Raw genomic sequence first — 18,186 nt, 5'->3', positions numbered from 1 at the left:
CTGAAAAAGGATAAACTGTGGATGAATGGCCAGCAGTTCTGGGCTTGGCAGGGGCATTGGGCTAGGTGTGGGCATCTATATTCACGCATGCTTGTGCTGGCCGTTGCAAAGAGAAGCCGCTACAGAGGCTACCATGTGAACCAGTCTGGAGATATTTCACATCTTTCCTTGCTTGTAGAACTGCAAGATGTAGATGCAAAGATAGGCTGGCAAAGAGGACTTTGGAAACTTGCAACCATTCATCATGATTAACGGGAGGAGAGATGTTTGGCTGGCCTTACCTCATCACATGCCGCACACCGAGGCTTGAGGCATTCCGCGTGGTGCCGGCCACAATAAATCTTCCCATCTTGATAGAAATAGATGAGATCTACCAGCAGCTCGTTGCAGACGCTGCATATAAAGCATGGCGGGTGCCAGCAAACTCCATGACCTGCTCTCGATGCAAAGACGGCTATGTCTCCTCCATTGATTTGGCCTCCACACTGCGAAGACATTAAGGAGGAACCTGTTCTTACGGCACTCGAGGGGGAAACAGCTGAGGGCAGCCAGGTCTCATGGCAGCATTGGAGAGAATACGAGGTTCTACAAAATGATACGTCATGCATGTCGCTCCTCTGGTTATTCACAACCCGGGTCCTTTGTCAAACTGGGGCTCCGTGGGGTTCAAATGAAAATGAAATGATGCGCTCTACACATGAGCATGAGCACCACCACAGCTCCCAATCACAATGCTTGTACACTTCAAACCCTGTCCATATATGGATGGGGCTTGGAGCAAGCAAACAACAGCCAGAGCACCAGATTCTGCTTCTCTTTCTGCCTGTTCTCTCTTCCATCAGAGAGAGAGGGAGGCAAGAGAGCTGGGCTGCTTTGATAACGCATAGGAACTTCACAGGATAGCACACTTCTTTCTACTTGTTCCCGAGTTCCCTTTCGTGTGATCAACATGTTGGGAGGGCTTCCCATATTGAAAAAAATATGGAGAGAAACAGTGGGAGTGTGTTGTGTTCTGATTTTTAAAGAATCTTTTAGAAATTTCAACATGCAAAATAATAACATACTGCCATTCCGCCCCCCCCCCCCCCCAGTCTTCTTCATGTCTGCAAGCGAGAACCAGGTGGAGGTTTTGTCCAAAGTATTTCAGGCATGCTTTTCTAGGTTCCCTCAATTCTGGCTGTGAGCAAGTTTGTTTTGCTTATGGTTTTATGGTCTAGCAATGCACGGCCTAGATGCAATTTCCCCTGGGGATTATGTGGGGGGAACCCTCCCCCCCCCAGCAATCCACACAAGTAAATTCTCTGACCCTGAGAATAATTTACTTAATAAGAATTCGTACTAAACTTCCTTTGTAAGGTCAAAGCAAAGAACAAATTTGTCTCCTGACTTGCCAGCGTCTCTTGTTATGACCTCTCATAACCCAAAGCTAAACATTGCGACAAAAAGCATTATTAGTTGTTAAATTTGTATACTGCCCTATACCTGCAGGTCCCAGGGTGGTTCACAAGATAAAATCACAATATAAAAACACAAAATACATAATCAAAACAAAAACAACCCAATAGCCCTCTGCAAGAAACACAATTTACAAGATTGTGCTGTATGTGTGCCACAGTAACATAATGCCACAACTTGGGAAAACTGCTCTGTGAATCCAAGGTTCATCTGGCCGCAAACATGTTGTGAAGATAGACCTACCTGCTCACAAATGGCGCCAGTCATGGTGACTGGAAAGGGTCGGACATTGCCTCTGCCCAGGTTCTCCCTTTTCCTCTGATTGCTGAAGAGTTTGAGTTCTCTCTTCTCTTCTTCATCCAGTGAGTTGCAATATCGTACCTAGAGAGTAATCAGCAATGATCTGTGTTACACTGGAAGTTGCAAGCCTTGGCTTCTCCTCCAACACTTTTTTTTTTTTTTGCAGGCAACGTGGGAGGAACTTGTCTGTCCGCATTTCTCCCCTCAACAGATGGGCTTTCAGCCCAGGTCAGACTCTCGCAAGCCGATTTCTCTTTTTCCTCTCCTCAAACCACAATGGTCTCTGCTGCTTTCTATACTACTCCTTTGACTGCTGCTATCCAGTTTATTAATCATACAGTGGTGCCCCGCAAGACGAATGCCTCGCAAGATGAAAAACTCACTAGACGAAAGAGTTTTCCGTTTTTTGAGTCATTCCTCAAGACGAATTTCCCTATGGGCTTGCTTCGCAAGACGAAACGTCTTGCGAGTTCTTGCGAGTTTGTTTCCTCTTTCTTAAAGCCACTAAGCCGTTAATAGCTGCTAAGCCGCTAAGCCGCTAATAGCCGCTAAGCCGCTAATAGCTGTGCTTTGCAAGACGAAAAAACCGCAAGACGAAGAGACTCGCGGAACGGATTAATTTCGTCTTGCGAGGCACCACTGTACTCCCAATATACACACATGCACATTATTAAAAAACAATGGCTGCTTATAACTCGAGGAAGACCAATGTGTCATAAAAACATGGTGGTTGACCCTGAAAAGTTGATGGGTCTTGGGATAAGGATGTGTAAGGGAATAATTACAATGCTAGGACACTACTCAAGGGACGTGGCCAGACCAGAGATTAACGCACTGGAAAACTGTGAAATCCAAGGAAAATTAAGTAGACTTCCTTGAGCTGTGGCTTTCTAGCCCCTTTCCTCTCACCACTGGTACAGCCAAGTCACACATTTAACTTGCAGAAATTAAACTATACACATTTGGCTTTAGTGCCATTACGAATCAATTTCAGCCTTTTTCTTCTGCCTGCATCTGTCTCTACCTGTCTCCCTTCCACCTCCATCTCTCTTCCTCCCCCAGTCACTCAACCACTCACACATGGAGGAGCGGGTAAAGGCCGTAGAGACACTGCAGAAGGTCTCCCCCATTTGCCAACAAGTAGCAGGCCAGAAAATAAGAAAATGTTGGCTATGTGTGATTTTCGCATATGCATGTATAACCTCAGCATATGATGCGATTGCATTGTATCTAAACGGGACCGCCATCTTGGTCTTCTCCTGGCACATACTGGTCTGGTTTCTGTAAGTGAACAGAGTATTGCTAATTCACTTGCCGCTGAACTCAAAGCTGAGAAGGGATAAATTACTTCCTGATTCAGTAGACAAGGCTCTTTTAAAAAGGTACTTCAGTGGCACTCAAAAGAGCTTAGCAAGCCCTTGACGGTGCAGCTTATGGCAGGTCCATAACTATTTGCTTGCTTGTTCACTGAAACTGGGCTCAGGCTTAAGCCAAGACCAACAAGATGTTGTCAGGATGATTAAAAGGCCTCCCCTCCACCGGCCGCCTTGCCTTCAAATGTTTAAAATGCACACTACAATTTCTCAGGGCGAAACCCAAGTTACTGAAAGGGAGACACACAGACAAACCCTTTTTCAGCCCTTGGAAAATAATTCAATGGACTGCAATTTTGAAGTGCCAACAGGCCATATGTAAAAGATCATCTGAGCGCCCTTGGGTTTTCACCTCCCATTCTGTTTTGTTTTTAAATTTTAACTAGAGTGGTCCCAGACTGCACGATGCTTTTGAAAACACCTTCTCGAGTAACGCATTTTAAAATAATCTAAAATAATAAAAAAAACAGGATCATGCTTCAGGTGCAGAATTCTGGCACAAGTGATGTAAGAGCCTGAAGGCCCTGCCTGAACAAAAGTAACAGTGTGATTTATAATCATATATAACTAACAGCAAACTCATTCTCCAAGGGGCAAACCCTTAAGGAGTCAAAACTGACAATGTCTGCTGGAAAGAGGGAGGGGTCAGGAGGCTTGGGGAGCACCAGCATTTGCAGAAGTACAATGATAAGAAAGGGAGGAAACCCTAAGGCTGGTGGGCAAACCCAAACCCAACATTATTAGGACTGAGAATGCTCAGTGGCCACAGAATGCTGAGTGCTCCCTCATGGAAAAATCAGGGGAGGGGGAATAATAGAATCGTAGAGTTGGAAGGGACCCTGGGAATCATCTAGTCCAACCCCCTACAATGCAGGAATGTGCAGCTGTCCCATACAGGGACAACCTTGGTGTTATCAGCAGCATGCTCTAACCAACTGAGCTACCTGGGAATGGAATGGAATGGAATGGAGAACCACAGAAAAGTCACTCCCGCCATAGCCTCCCTTTGGATCCACCCACCTGAAGCTCTGTCTACCTACCCAACACCAGCTTCACTCAGGGAAGCCAGTCCTGCCAACCAAAGATGCTACAAGAAACATTCATCTTCAGGGGGCAATGGACCTCTGAACTCCAGATACACAGGATTGCTGTTGTCCTCATGCCCTTGGCTTGTAAGCCTTCCAGAGGGTTATGTATATACTTGGCTGCATTTTGCAATTTGGCAATGCCACACCCTGCACTTTAAAAAAACGGTGTATTTATCTTTTACAGGTATTATACAGAACATTCAATAAACTCTTCCCACACCCCACATGGAAGAACAGATTCATATGAGAGACATAGAAAAACTATAGTTTGAAAGTCATCCTACTAGAATCATAGAGCTGGAAGGGACCCAAGGGTCATCTAGTCCAGGCTTCCTCACCCTTGGCCCTCCAGATGTTTTGAGACTACAATTCCCATCATCCTTGACCACTGGTCCTGCTGGCTAGGGATCATGGGAGTTGTAGGCCAAAAACATCTGGAGGGCCGAGGTTGAGGAAGCCTGATCTAGTTCAACCCGCTGCGATGCAGGAATACTAACTAAACATCCATGACAGATTGGCTGTCCAACCTCTGCTAAAAACTTCCAAGGAAGGAGAGTCCACCACCTCCCAAGGGAGTCCATTCCCCTGTCAGAAAGTTCTTCCTGGTGTTTAGTTGGAATCACCTTTCTTGTAACTTAAAGCCATTGTTGTCTTGAGTCCTGCCCTCCAAAGCAGGAGAAAACAAGCTTGCTCCATCTTCCATGTCACAGCCCTTAAGATATTTGACGATGGTTATATCTCCTCTCAGTCTCCTCTTTTGCAGGTTAAACATACCCATCTCCTTCAACCGTTCCTCATATGGCTTGGTTTCCAGACCCTGGATTATCTTGGTTGCCCTCCACTGCACATGTTCCAGCTTGTCAACATCCTTCTGGTGCCCAGAACTGGACACAGTATTCCAGGTGTTGTTTGAGCAAGGCAGAATAGAGTGGTACTACTACTTCCCTCAACCTGGACACTATACTTTTGTTGATGCAGCCTAGAATAGCATTGCTTTGTTTGCTGCTGCATCACACTGTTGATTCATGGCCCAATATGCTAAAAGATGTGCATCTGTCCATAGCTTGCTGCGAGTCGCTCGTGGTTGATAGAAATGCTCTTTTGTACAAGCATACAAAATAAAGTCGAACCATGTGTTTTGGAAAGCATCTCTTGATTTGATTATTCTTTGTTCACCTAGTTTTCCAGTCAGTTTGTCCAACAGTGCCACGTCCCAGATTTGACTCAGCCACACTTCAGATAACATTTAGGGTTCTCGAGTCACTGGCAACATCAAGCAAGCAGCTGTTATTAATTGTAATATAAGCTTTTTACATGATAATTCTTCATAATCTCCTTCAAATATACGTTAATAAAGCAATGCTGAGGTTGAGATGTACCTGTTGTTTAGTTTTCATACTCATTTCACAAAAAAAGTTATCCGAAAATATACCAAACTTTTGACAAGTCCACCACATGTGGAAAAATGAAGCTACATTTTAACAGTTTCTCCAGCCAGTTCTTGGGAGAGTGCAATTGATTTTATTGAGTAGTACAGGATGCAAATACCATCTATGAGTTAGCTCTTGTGTGTTTTCCCTAAGTTTAGCTGAATACAACTGAAAAGGGAATTTCTGCCAGATTCTGTTCCAGGAAGGCTCGTTTAGAGTATCATTCAAATCTCTCTCCCAGTGGAGTTTGAGAGCATTTAAAGGTTTGCAAGAAAAATTGGTTAATGAGCTGTAAATTAAAGAAATGATACCCTTGCCCAATGGATCAGCAGAATAAATTATATTTTCCAGGGGAGTTAAAGACTGGGTTGCCTGGGTTGTGATGTTTGTTTGGGAGATAAAATGTAAGACTTGGTATATATGAACTCAAGAGTAAGCTGTGTTTTCCAAAGCCTGCTGGATCTCTCTTCCTGTCATATACTTTCTGTTCTTATAGAAGTCTCTGATCCTGCTTCCTGATTTTTGTATTCCTGTATTCTATCTGGATTAAAGAAGCCAGAGTGGACAATCAAAAGATTATAGGTGAGGTAAAAGGTAAAGGGACCCCTGACCATTAGGTCCAGTCGTGACCGACTCTGGGGTTGCGGCGCTCATCTCGCTTTATTGGCCGAGGGAGCCAGCGTACAGCTTCCGGGTCATGTGGCCAGCATGACTAAGCCATTTCTGGCGAACCAGAGCAGCGCACAGAAACGTCGTTTACCTTCCCACCGGAGCGGTACCTATTTATCTACTTGCACTTCATGCTTTCGAACTGCTAGTTTGGCAGGAGCAGGGACCGAGCAACGGGAGCTCACCCCGTTGCGGGGATTCGAACCGCCAACCTTCTGATCAGCAAGTCCTAGGCTCTGTGGTTTAACCCACAGTGCCACCCGCGTCCCATAAGTGAGGTAGGAGGAGCTAATTTGCTGCACTAGTTCTGCCAGACCTGTAAATTAGCTGTTAAAAAATTATAAGCAGGGGTAGAAAGCAGGGGTAGAAAGAGAGCTACATCTGCTCCAGCCAGGACTTTTCTTCTAGAAAAGTACCAAATACATTAATACGTTAAGGATTAATATTCTAAAGGGAAGAGAGCATTTCTAAACTCAGACTGGAGATCAAAAATCATTTCCTAATATTAACAAGAACAATTGTCCCAAGAACAATTGTGGGGATGGATCTCTTAATTGATTTCCAGGCAGAGATAGAAAGATTTTAAAGGACTTATTTTAAAGGGCTTATTCTTTTTTGTTCAATCAAGTGCTTCTGAGTTCTACAGAACTTCTACAGAAGCAAATCTCTGCACAAATGGAATACAGATATTCTGTAAGTATCCATCTCCCAAAGGAATTAAGCACCTTTCTTTCTAGAGAATTTGGAAATTGTTACGTAGTTATGGGCCACTGTGTTCTAGAAATGCTTTCTCTTCCATCTTTCCTTTGGGCATTAGATGGTATGACCTTTTCTCTCTCTCGCAGAAGCTCAGTAAAGGAGGCTTGGGTCAGGCACTGGATTGCATCATGCTCTGGATTGTGGATCCATTGGGCTCTTGGGGTTTCAAAAAGCTTTTGATAAATGTCCCTCATCAAAAACCCCTGAACATGAGATAAGAGGAAGAGATTGTGAAGAGCTCCAAAAATATCTGTCCAAGGTGGCATGAATATGTCAAATACAACCCAATGTAAACTCAGCACATTGAGTCAAAAAATCCTAACTTTGGGCAGCCTGAGATGGCAGTGACTGGCCAGGAACTGGATCAGTTAGTTTTTTGAAATATGAAGTGGTATATAAATGCTTTTAAATAAACAAACAAAATCTTGGGGGCATAGTGAATAGCTCAATGAAACATTGATCCAGGATATGCCATCCCTGAAAAAGGCAACTCCCATTTTAGGAAAGGGATAAAATATAAGCTTGACAATATAACAATGGCATTATAAAAATATACCATCAAACAGGACTCTCTCCTTAAATGATCACCTTATTTCAGAGCAGGAATAAATTATTTCCCCAGTTAAACATTATGGACCAGCTAAAGTGATGCTCCTAACATGAGTGTAGCTTAAGAGTAGCCTGTAGACTCACACAAAGCAAAGATATGAAAATAAAGAACAATTAAAAGGCAGAATTACTCAAAGGGAAGGGGGAAACCCAGCCATGCCCCCTAACCAGGGAGTTTGTTTATATCTAGAAAGTAAGCTCTTTGGAACAGAGAGTTTTGAAAAGCATTCCCTGCTCTATGCTAAAACAGCAATAAGGGGCATACCACACTTCTTTAAAAAGACAAAACCTTATACCAGGGTACAAATATGCAAGATGATTACAGTTGTACCATGGTTGACGAACGCCTTAGCAGTCGAACGTTTTGGCTCCTGAACGCCACAAACCCGGAAGTGAGTGTTGCGGTTTGGAACCCGAACGTCCAGCAGGGCTTTCGCGGCTTCTGATTGGCTGCAGGAAGCTCCTGCAGCCAATCAGAAGCCGAGCCTTTGACGTCGAACGTTCTGGAAGTCGAACGGACTTTGGGAATGGATTCCGTTTGGCTTCCAAGGTACAACTGTATTTATTTCATCTGTCTTTCTTTGGCCAAAACAGGCCTACGAGGTGGGTCACAGAATAAGATTTTCAAGCCACATTAAAACAGCTGGAAAATCACTTCTAACACCAGAGTGAGATTGGGATGAAGGCCAACCTGGCGCCCTACAGATGTTTTAGAGCAAAACTCCTATCAGCCCCAGCTAGCACTGCCCTGGGGGTCACCAGCTTGTAGAAAACTGTTCTCAAGCACGACTGGGGACTGGGATTGAGCACACATTTGCAGCACTGCAAGGCATTTATTTTAGAAGTGTATAAACACCACAAAAAGGACTTGAAGTAAACAGCCCTCTACTGCTATTGCCCCAACCTAGAAGCTGCATATAACCATTGTGATCAGTAGTCATTGATCAACATCCTGTTATCAATTTATCTGAAGCCATCTTCAGCTAGTGGCCATTGTCACATCTTGAAGCAGTGAATTCCATGAATTAAGTAGGGATTGTATTGTTTTCCTTGAGGCTCCAGCCAGTCACTTTTGGATGAGGCAGTAAAGCTTCTCTCTATCTGCTTTCTTCACACCTTGCCTAATTTTACAGCCACCCCTTTCTATATTGGGAGACCTGCCTGTCTCTGGACTCATTTGTAGTTGGCAACTTTTAAGACTATTGATGAGTTAAAACTCAATTCCAAGAGTGCTTATCGCCTTGGAACATCTTTGCTTGACGTCCATGGGCCTTAGTCTAGACTCCAATTCTACAGTTGGAGGATCTTACTTTAAGGGAGGTATTTAATGTCTTTTGAGTCTCTTCCAGCAACAGGATTTTACAATTCTGTTAACAGCTTTTTGAAACGAAAACAAACATGTCTCAGCTTCACAGCATAGTACATTTGATAGGCTACCAGAAGTTTGTTTTTTGATTTTTTTAACCTCACACGCTCATGGTACTAGCGAACATTAGCAGCTAACTATAACACAGCCAGGGCAACCCAACACACTGACAAAGTTATGGGAGGATCAAGAAGAGTACCATGAAGAGTACCATTTGCAAACACAGGCATTAACACAATCTGGATTTGCAATACTTTAATATACAAAAAATAATTATATATATACAACCATGGAATAATTAAATTCCCCACTGGTGCATTTGCATTTTTTAAAAAACCCTGTTATGTTAGATGCAAATATGCATTTCATGCCTTATGTAGCTTAGTAAATCAGTGGTTAACAACCTGGTGCCCTCTGGGTAATTTTTTCGGATTACAACTCCCATCAGCCCCAGCCAGCATGATCAATGGATAGGGATGGTGAGAGATGAAGCCCAAATCTTCTAGGGGGAACCAGGTTGACAAAGGCTGAGCAAGTGGCTCCTCACAGTGGCAAGTTGCAGATGTGGTGCAAGCAACCCATTTTAATGTGTCCCAAAGACAACATTTAAAATTTTACTTTTTGCTGTCATATATAACCTCACAGCCAGATGCAATAAAAAGCCTGTATGTTTCAGTTCTTCAATTCAATACAAAAGCAGAAAACTTAATATTTTAGCAACCGCATGAGAAATATATGCTCTTTTATCTAGTAATATTTTAACCCACAGCAGCAACAATTCCGCACAGAGAGAAACGTTTATTGTACCTATAGTTACAATTTAAGAGTATGTCATTTACACTGAGAGCCAGGCCAGTTTTTCTGTGAGTCTGAGCCCAAAAGCTTTCATTATTTTTATGTATAAAAAACTATCAACATCTCTCACCACAAAATATGTCTTTTCCAGGAAAATAAAAGTTGGAAACTGCGATTTTCAGTCAAAGCAAAAGCAAGAAATATTGAAGAGATAAACGTAAGTAATAGGACATTTAGACTCTAAATAGGCATTGCATAAATATGCATTTCCAGATAAAATATGAGGACTGTTTCCCTTTCTATTCAACTGAGAACAAGTACAGAGGGCAGGGTCTCTGCCAAGTAATTCATCAGCCAGCACTGAGAGTGGTGGGGAGGGGGCAAAGTGAGGAAAACATTTTTTAAGAACCCAGAGAGCTTTTGCAAAACAATCCTTTAACAAATCCTTTGCCAGAGCCTTGGTTAACTGGCTAATTGCTGCACGCAACAGCGACATCAGAAAGATGGTCCAGTCCCCTGCGGTGTGCACTAAGCCAATGTTTCCCCAATTATTTCTAAATGACTCACCTCATTGTCGTGTGGCGGCAGCTGGTGAAGGAGCTGTTTGATACGGGCTTTCTCCCCTGGGCTGTTCACGTAGGGCACTTTGTCTTCTGGGAGGCAGCTGTAGTACTGATGAACCTAAATGTTAGAAAAAGGGGGACTGCAGTACAATGTCTTGGCTTCGTTTTTGTTTTTGTTTTGCTTTCGACTGACAAGACACAGAGAAATCAAGCGCTCTGAGCAGCGGCACTCGAGATTACCAAAGACATGCAGCTATTTTTTTAAAAAACCAAAACAAAACAGAAAAGCAAACTTTCCTTAGGACAAAGGCAAATGCTCTTTATCTGACAGAAACCAAAATTTGTTTGGAAGAGGGTCAAAGCAAGAGCGAGGGCGGAGGGCGAGGGGAGAGCAGTCTGTTTTCGGTCTAAAGCTAACCCGCCAAGGTCGTACTTTACCGTTTTCTCTGTCACTCTCCAGAATGTAAGCATGTTTCCCTTGGCTAGGAGGATCTGTCAGCACCTGCCTTTGTGAGCGTAGGTTAAGACGCTCCCCCTTGGCATCCAATCTATGACTGGGTAACTGAGCCTCCACCTACACTCCAGCCCCCAAGGCCTTTTCTGTAACAATTTGTGAAAATAATCAGCAGATAAAATCTGTCGGAAGGCTGGGTTCTCCCTTTAAGTCTCAGAGTGTGTAATTAAAAACAAACATGAAGAGTGCATCACAAGGTGCAGTGCAACAAGGCCGGGTCCCAAGAGATCCCATTTCTCGTACGTGGGTTGATGATGGGTGCACACTTCCGCTGCAGCTATGGGCCCTAACAAAGCAGCCTAGTTCTTCCCGGAGACCAGCTACAGCACAGCATCACGCTCTGTGACCATTCCAACACAATGCTTGTAAGGTGGAAACAGCGAGCGGCAAGTAACGCCGAGTACAAACAGCCCCGTCTACTTGATCTGAGGGAACATGGTTCAGAACGTGGAAGCTGGGGATTGCTCTCCACCTTCTTTTCCGGATCATGCCGCACTCAGAGGAGCCCAGCTGACGTTCAATGGAAAATCCTGTCACTCAAGCAACCCAATGGCTTGCCTCAAAGTTTCTGTACCAGGTTGCCCCTTCTGAAACATAACAACTGGCTGCTAGGACATCTTCCCTGCCGTTGTGTGTGTGTGGCAAGAATGTGACACCATTTTGGAGGTACAGTGGTACCTCAGGTTACATACACTTCAGGTTACATACACTTCAGGTTACAGACTCTGCTAACCCAGAAATAGTACCTCAGGTTAAGAACTTTGCTTCAGGAGGAGAATAGAAATCATGCTCTGGCGGCAACAGGAGGCCCCATCAGCTAAAGTGGTGCTTCAGGTTAAGAACAGTTTCAGGTTAAGAACGGACCTCCAGAACGAATTAAGTACTTAACCTGAGGTACAACTGTATTGTATCCTCAGAAACACAAGCACCACCATCACGTCCCATGACAACGCTGGAGGAATGGTGCGATTTGTACAGCCTCTTCAACTGTGCCGACTCCAATGGGGAGCAGCTCTTTGGGGTGTCGGACAGTGATTTTTCACATCATTTGCTGTATGTTCCTTTAATTAACTGGGTATGCCAGAGAAAAAACCTGGGACTGTCTGCATGCAAACCACGGTCTCTACCACAAAGCTATGGTCCCTCCTAGCAAGGGGCTCATCATTGCCACATTGAGAGTCTCCATGCCTGCACCAGGAATGTTTTAGCCCAAAGCACCTCAGAAAACGCTTCATTGTCCTATGATCCTCCCTTTGCTCATAAAGCCAACAGAAGAAGGCCTGCTCTCTAAACGCCAGCACTGGGTGATGTGAAGCCAGTGGAAATGAGAGACATGGCATTTCGATGGAGGGGCCATTGGTGCAATATTCCCTCCCTAGAGGGGTTTGCTTGGGTTTTAGGAGGTAATGCTGCTCCAGCAAACATTTATAAATGTCAATTTTATTCCGGTCTTAAATGATGCTTTATTGCAATCCTCTGCTATGAACTTGTAATTGTTATTTATGTTGGGGTTTAAAGAACAACAACTTTTAATTGGCAGAGAGCCAGTGTGGTGTAGTGGTTAAGAGCGGTAGTCTCGTAATCTGGGGAACCGGGTTCACGTCTCCACTCCTCCACATGCAGCTGCTGGGTGACCTTGGGCCAGTCACACTTCTTTGAAGTCTCTCAGCCCCACTCACCTCACAGAGTGTTTGTTGTGTGGGAGGAAGGGAAAGGAGAATGTTAGCCGCTTTGAGACTCCTTAAAGGGAGTGAAAGGCGGGATATCAAATCCAAACTCTTCTTCTTCTTCTTTTATATAGAAGACATCTTATTGCTTTTTAACTGTTGTTGCCTGTTGAGGGCCTTTTTATTTTTGAGTGTGCAGTGGGATATAATTTAAGTAAATTAATCAAAGCAAACCTTACAGGGATGTGAATGGTATGTATGGGATCACAACAATCCTTGCACTAAGAAGTTCTAAGCAAATGTGTATGGGAATTGGATGAGGCTGTAACGTGCTCTGTCCCTACCATCTTAGATTTTACCCGGGGGAAAGTAGAAATTAGGTTTCTCAGAACTATCACCCCTACACAGTAACAGGAAGGAGAGACAGCTCATACTACAGGAAAAACTCTCTATTATCTATGCCAGCCTGAAAACAGCCACATAATACACTCACATTGAAGCTGCAGTGTTTATTTTGCATGCCCAACCCCATTGCATCATTTGCATGCATCACAGAAAGAGATGCTTTGAATGAAGCCCTGAACTACAGAGAAAGTTTATGCAACAAATCCACGACTATGCCCCCACTCTATATTATGAGCAACCAATTTGTTCAGCCAAGGAATCTCCAACCAGAAGTCTTAAAAGCCACCAACTAAATGGTTACAAATAAAATCTCAGCACCACTTACTTTGCATTTATAGCGCATCCTTCACCTGGTTCCTGAACATGTAGTTCATTAAGCTGAACGCGAAGGAAGGCGATACAACCAAGTTAAGGAAGACTAACTGAACCAAAGCTCGCCTGAGCAGCCTGTAACTTGGGTGGTTGAAATCTGAAGCCAGGTCTCCGATTACTCCTTTTCTCCACCACAATCATCAGTTGATTTCTGAATGTCTGCATTTAACAATCAAATGCCCCTGTCGATCGCTAACTGCCTCTGTGCTCTGTAGATACAGCACGGCTGATTTTCTGCTATTGAGTTTCTGTGCCCAGGACGCCCTTGAAACTGTGTGAATCCACAAGTAATTTATTCTTGACTGGCTGCCAAATTATGTCACGCTTGTCCCCAAGGTAATAAGCTGTAAAGACCCAGAGCACAGACAGGAGGAGATAACAAGTCTAAATAGCAATCAGGTTATCGTGTGCATAGATATTTGTTTTCTGGCCGTGGCACAGGAAAAACCAGAGCACAACGCTTTCAAGCATTTCCTCTGGGAAGTCTCCCATTTCATGTCAGGAGGTCTGTCGGAGCTATCTCCCATCAGATTAAAGAAATAGCTCTGCAGGGATGGGCAAATGATTTTGGGAAACTAAAACCAACCCAAAACAGAGACAGCAGGTCCTGACCTGCACCTCGTCACCTGAAACGAACCAGGGACCGTTAAGGAGATTTGGATCAGATCCAAGAAAGACGCCATTCAGGTAAACCCCAAAGAAAGCACCGACTCCTTCGGATTCTGCCCAGGTGATTTCAACTCCTTGCTCTGCAGGCAAATCGTGAATGTCATCATTAAGTGGATTTTCAGAAGCTTTCGCTTTTACCATCCTTCAAAATCAATGCATGTTCTCCTTGGGCTGTAAAACTGGGCGCCAGCCAAGAGAGAATCCCAGAGCACATCCACCTCAATGATATGCAGTTGCTCCCACAGGTGATACGTCACCTTCGGCATTCAGTATCATCACCTAGAAAAGTATGGGCGCATTTCACCACCTCTCCACTGCACTTCCACTTCCAAAATGCGTTTAAATCCTTGATGGTGTATGCTTCTCTCAGTGATAGTAATGCCCGCTAACCCTTTCTATCTCCCTTCTTTACCACCTGCTTGTCTTAACAATGGATTATAAAGAAAAACATGTACAGAATAATCTTTTAAATAAATTAAAACTGGTGAAACAGCTCCAGGCTGAATAGAGCAAAATGTACTGATTAATTCAAGCAGGCTTTTAATTTGTTCTGTTTACAGCCAACGACCAACAAGATAAATAGTTGTCCCTGAGCACTAGATTCTTCTGGTACCCGCCCTCTAGGCTAGACTATACCCGAAAACAGAATAGGGGTTCTCAACCCCAATCCAGCCAGCCAGCCCGGAAGGGGTACCATGACTCGTGGTATCAAAAACAAATGTGAGGTCCAGGAGAACCAACAGGGGGGAATCTTCCTTCTACAGTTATTGGTGCAGGTACACAAGGCCACAAAGAAAGCCTTGGTTATAAACCTATCATAAACCTTACTGAGAGGCAGTAGATAGGCAGTTTGGTGCAGCGGTTAGAGTGTCAGACTAGGGCCTGAAAAGCCAGGGTTTGCGTAAATAAACTCTCAGGTTAAATTCCTAAATTCAATTGGAAGAAAGCACTGTTGAAATCAGTGGGGGGGGGGGGGATACTCAGGACTGGAGAACAAGACTTTCTGTGCCTTTACACAGCTTTCCTATTATAGGACACACTTAGTACCAGTGTCTCATTACAAAACACGCTTGCTGGATAGGATGCTACGTTGGCACAATGCGGTAGGCTGCGTCACAGCAACTGCTTACAAGGAAGGCGGCAGCCTAGTGGGATGTGTCTAGAGGGGACTCAGAAGGAAGATGGATTTGCCTGATGCTCCCATTCTGCTCAGTCTGAAATTCATTCAAGTTTGTGGAAGGAGGATTTCAACATCTGACAGCAATTCCGTTTCAAAACACAGAAGGCTGACAAGATGGAATTGTGGGGGAGCAGAGAAAGCAAGCCTGGGAAATAAATGGTTCCTCAGGGCCAAAGTACACACAATGTTAAATTTGTCTTTGTGTATGTAACAAGCAGGTTTTAAAAAAATATATATGCAAATTGCATCAGCTGTGGGGGGGGGGAGCAGCTGATAACTAATGGGATCAGAGCAGGAGTAGATGATGAAATTAACCCTTTCTCGCCCAGCTGCAGTTCCTAAGAAAATCCTTCTTCCAAAAGAGTACAGTGGTACCTCGGGTTACATACGCTTCAGGTTACATACACTTCAGGTTACATACTCCGCTAACCCAGAAATAGTACCTCGGGTTAAGAACTTTGCTTCAGGATGAGAACAGAAATCGTGCTCCGGTGGCGTGGCGGCAGCAGGAGGCCCCATTAGCTAAAGTGGTGCTTCAGGTTAAGAACAGTTTCGGGTTAAGAACAGCCCTCTGGAATGAATTAAGCACGTAACCAGAGGTACCACTTTATTTGCTTTGGGGTGGGGGTATATCCCACTGGCACCACAGTTAGCTTAGTCCCTGGACAGAAAATAGTCTGTCCTGAAAAAGTTTATACCAAGGACTGCAACCCCATCCAGTTCAGGTAAATGACATGAGAGCCATTCATCCAGAGGGCCTCTCTCCTACCATTGTTTAAACTCAAGTTTATTCGCCTTCATCCAGCCCACAACTGCAGACAGACACAGGAGCTCAGAATATTTTGTTTCCACTTTTAGTTAACCACAGTTTGCGGTGCTGTTCACACCTGGAATTTTGATTGACACTAAATAATGGTTAGTTCCAACAAGTCAGCCTCCTAATCATGTTCTTCAAAGCTGACTTATTTGAAGTTAACTACAGACTGGTTACTACAATGTGGTGAATCAAAAGCAAAAAGCTGTGTGGGAAGGGGGGAAGCTGAGGCTCTCTGCAGCTTGTGTACCTCACTCTAAACCATGACTTAGAGCAGGGGTCAGCAAACTTTTTCAGCAGGGGGCTGACCACTGTCCCTCAGACCTTGACTAGAGTTTGAAAAAAAATAATGAATGAATTCCTATGCCCCACAAATAACCCAGAGATGCGTTTTAAATAAAAGGACACGTTCGACTCATGTAAAAACACCAGGCAGGCCCCACAAATAAGCCAGAGATGCATTTTAAATAAAAGCTTACATTCTATTCATGTAAAAAAATGCTAATTTCTGATGTTAGATGGATGCTGGAATGAAGCTATATGACTTTAGCAGAAATGTTATAAAGAATTAAGTAAAAATAGATTGTTAATGGACCAAAGTGGAAAATTTAAGGTTAGAGTGTCTTAAGTTAAATTTTAGAACGAAAATTGAGAAAGACGGAAAGGACTTGCTGAAACAGCTAATTGAACTAGAATACAAAAAAGGGAGGTGTGAGGAGGTCGATGAAACAAGTATATGAAAGGTAAAGATATGGAAAGGTTGGATGTGTTTTTAAATGTTTTTGTTCTGTTTTTGTTGTTGTTTTATTGTATTGTTTTCTTTTTTCTTTTTTATGTATTGTAAGGTATTGTTTTGTTTAATTCTTTATTGTTCTCTTGCTTTTTCTGTAACTTTTAAACTCTTAATAAATATATATATTTTTTTAAAAATGCTAATTCCTGGACCGTCTGCAGGCCAGATTTAGGTGGTGATTGGGCCAGATTGCCTACCCATGCTCTAAACCATGGCTTAGAGTGACATGTGAACACAGTCACAATGTACCCATCTAGTTCTGGATTCCCTACTCTGACTAGCACCACCTCTCCAGGGTCTTTTCATCACCTGCTATCTGACCCCTTGAACTTGAGGTGCCAGGGGGTTAAAGTTGGAATCTTTTGCATGCACTCTACCCATGAACTAAGGCCCTTCCATAACCCATTAAAGCTGGCCATTGTATTTAAAAGTGCCTCTATGATGTAATCTGCAATGGTCATCATCAGGTGCAAATACCTAGAGTTAGATACAGTGACATAATGTGAATGTTGGCAAAAATAAAGAGAATTGCTAAAGCAGGTCTAGCCTTGCATCAAATAAGATCTTGGGAGAATATTTCACAAACAACGCATTTCATAGGCCAGTCACACACGGCAAAGCAAGCTCCGCTCCCCTGCCCCAAATATTATTGATCTCTCAATCTTTTTCCAAATATGAATTTCTCATTTTTTTCTATACAGAAGGGCAGTTGAAATAACGTGACGTAACACAGAGACATCGCCGGCAAGAAGGTAATAAGTATGTTGGAAATTAACAGTTCCTTCAAGCATAAAGAAAGAAAAAGTGGTGGTGGAGGGGAAGCCTTGTAAAATGAAACAAGAGGAAGGTTCTCTTTCAAGTTCAGCCAACTTTATTCAAAGGAATCGAGGGAAATAATTGCATTAGCCCACAATACATTCAAGTTCCTCATCAGCCTCATTTAGTATTTCTCTCTGTTCTTTTTCTCCTCCCCTCGAATTTCAAAGTACCTCAGTTTTTAAAGTCATAGCTATGCATGTTCCTTAGGGATGACTAAAAATCCTGGGAGGTATTTCTTTAAAGCCTGCAGGTACTCTAGGGATTCAGTTATTTCTCTGACAAAAGGCATCTGCCAGCACCAAACTGTAAGTAAATTAAAAATATGGACACTCAACTACCTTGACCTAGTATGTCAGGAAAATTCACAGCCTTTCCCCCTCTCTCTCCCCCTCTTTTCCACCCTTTGGCTAGGCCTGTTTGCAAAAATGCAAGCGCTTATTGTTTAGATGAAAACTGTCTCTAAACATGCTTCAGCATTTTGAAAGTATTTTCTCTCATGCTTCTCCAGCTGAACAGTTTGCTTATGCAGGCATCCTTCTTTGGTTT

The 18,186-nt window shown here is 43.5% G+C and overlaps 2 protein-coding genes across 3 annotated transcripts in view; one reads left to right on the top strand and one right to left on the bottom strand.

Annotated features, from left to right (window-relative positions):
• The window catches only part of PRICKLE2 (prickle planar cell polarity protein 2), a 267,560-nt gene that overhangs the window by 49,655 nt on the left and 199,719 nt on the right, over positions 1-18,186 (bottom strand). For both annotated transcript variants that reach the window (XM_080995690.1, XM_080995691.1), the window contains 3 exons: positions 10,412-10,525; positions 1,699-1,836; positions 282-485 (listed from right to left, as the gene is read on the bottom strand). In XM_080995690.1, the coding sequence (XP_080851816.1) occupies positions 282-485; positions 1,699-1,836; positions 10,412-10,525 (456 nt within the window). The remainder of the gene's footprint in view (positions 1-281; positions 486-1,698; positions 1,837-10,411; positions 10,526-18,186) is intronic.
• Positions 1-18,186, top strand: part of LOC308471633 (uncharacterized protein C3orf49) — a 303,591-nt gene that overhangs the window by 233,383 nt on the left and 52,022 nt on the right. The window lies entirely within an intron of this gene.

The sequence above is a fragment of the Podarcis pityusensis genome (assembly GCF_964106645.2).
Source record: "Podarcis pityusensis genome assembly, chromosome: 2".
Classification (NCBI taxonomy): domain Eukaryota; kingdom Metazoa; phylum Chordata; class Lepidosauria; order Squamata; family Lacertidae; genus Podarcis; species Podarcis pityusensis.
The sequence above is the reverse complement of the archived record's forward strand: the minus strand, read 5'-3'. Positions and strand labels throughout refer to the sequence as shown.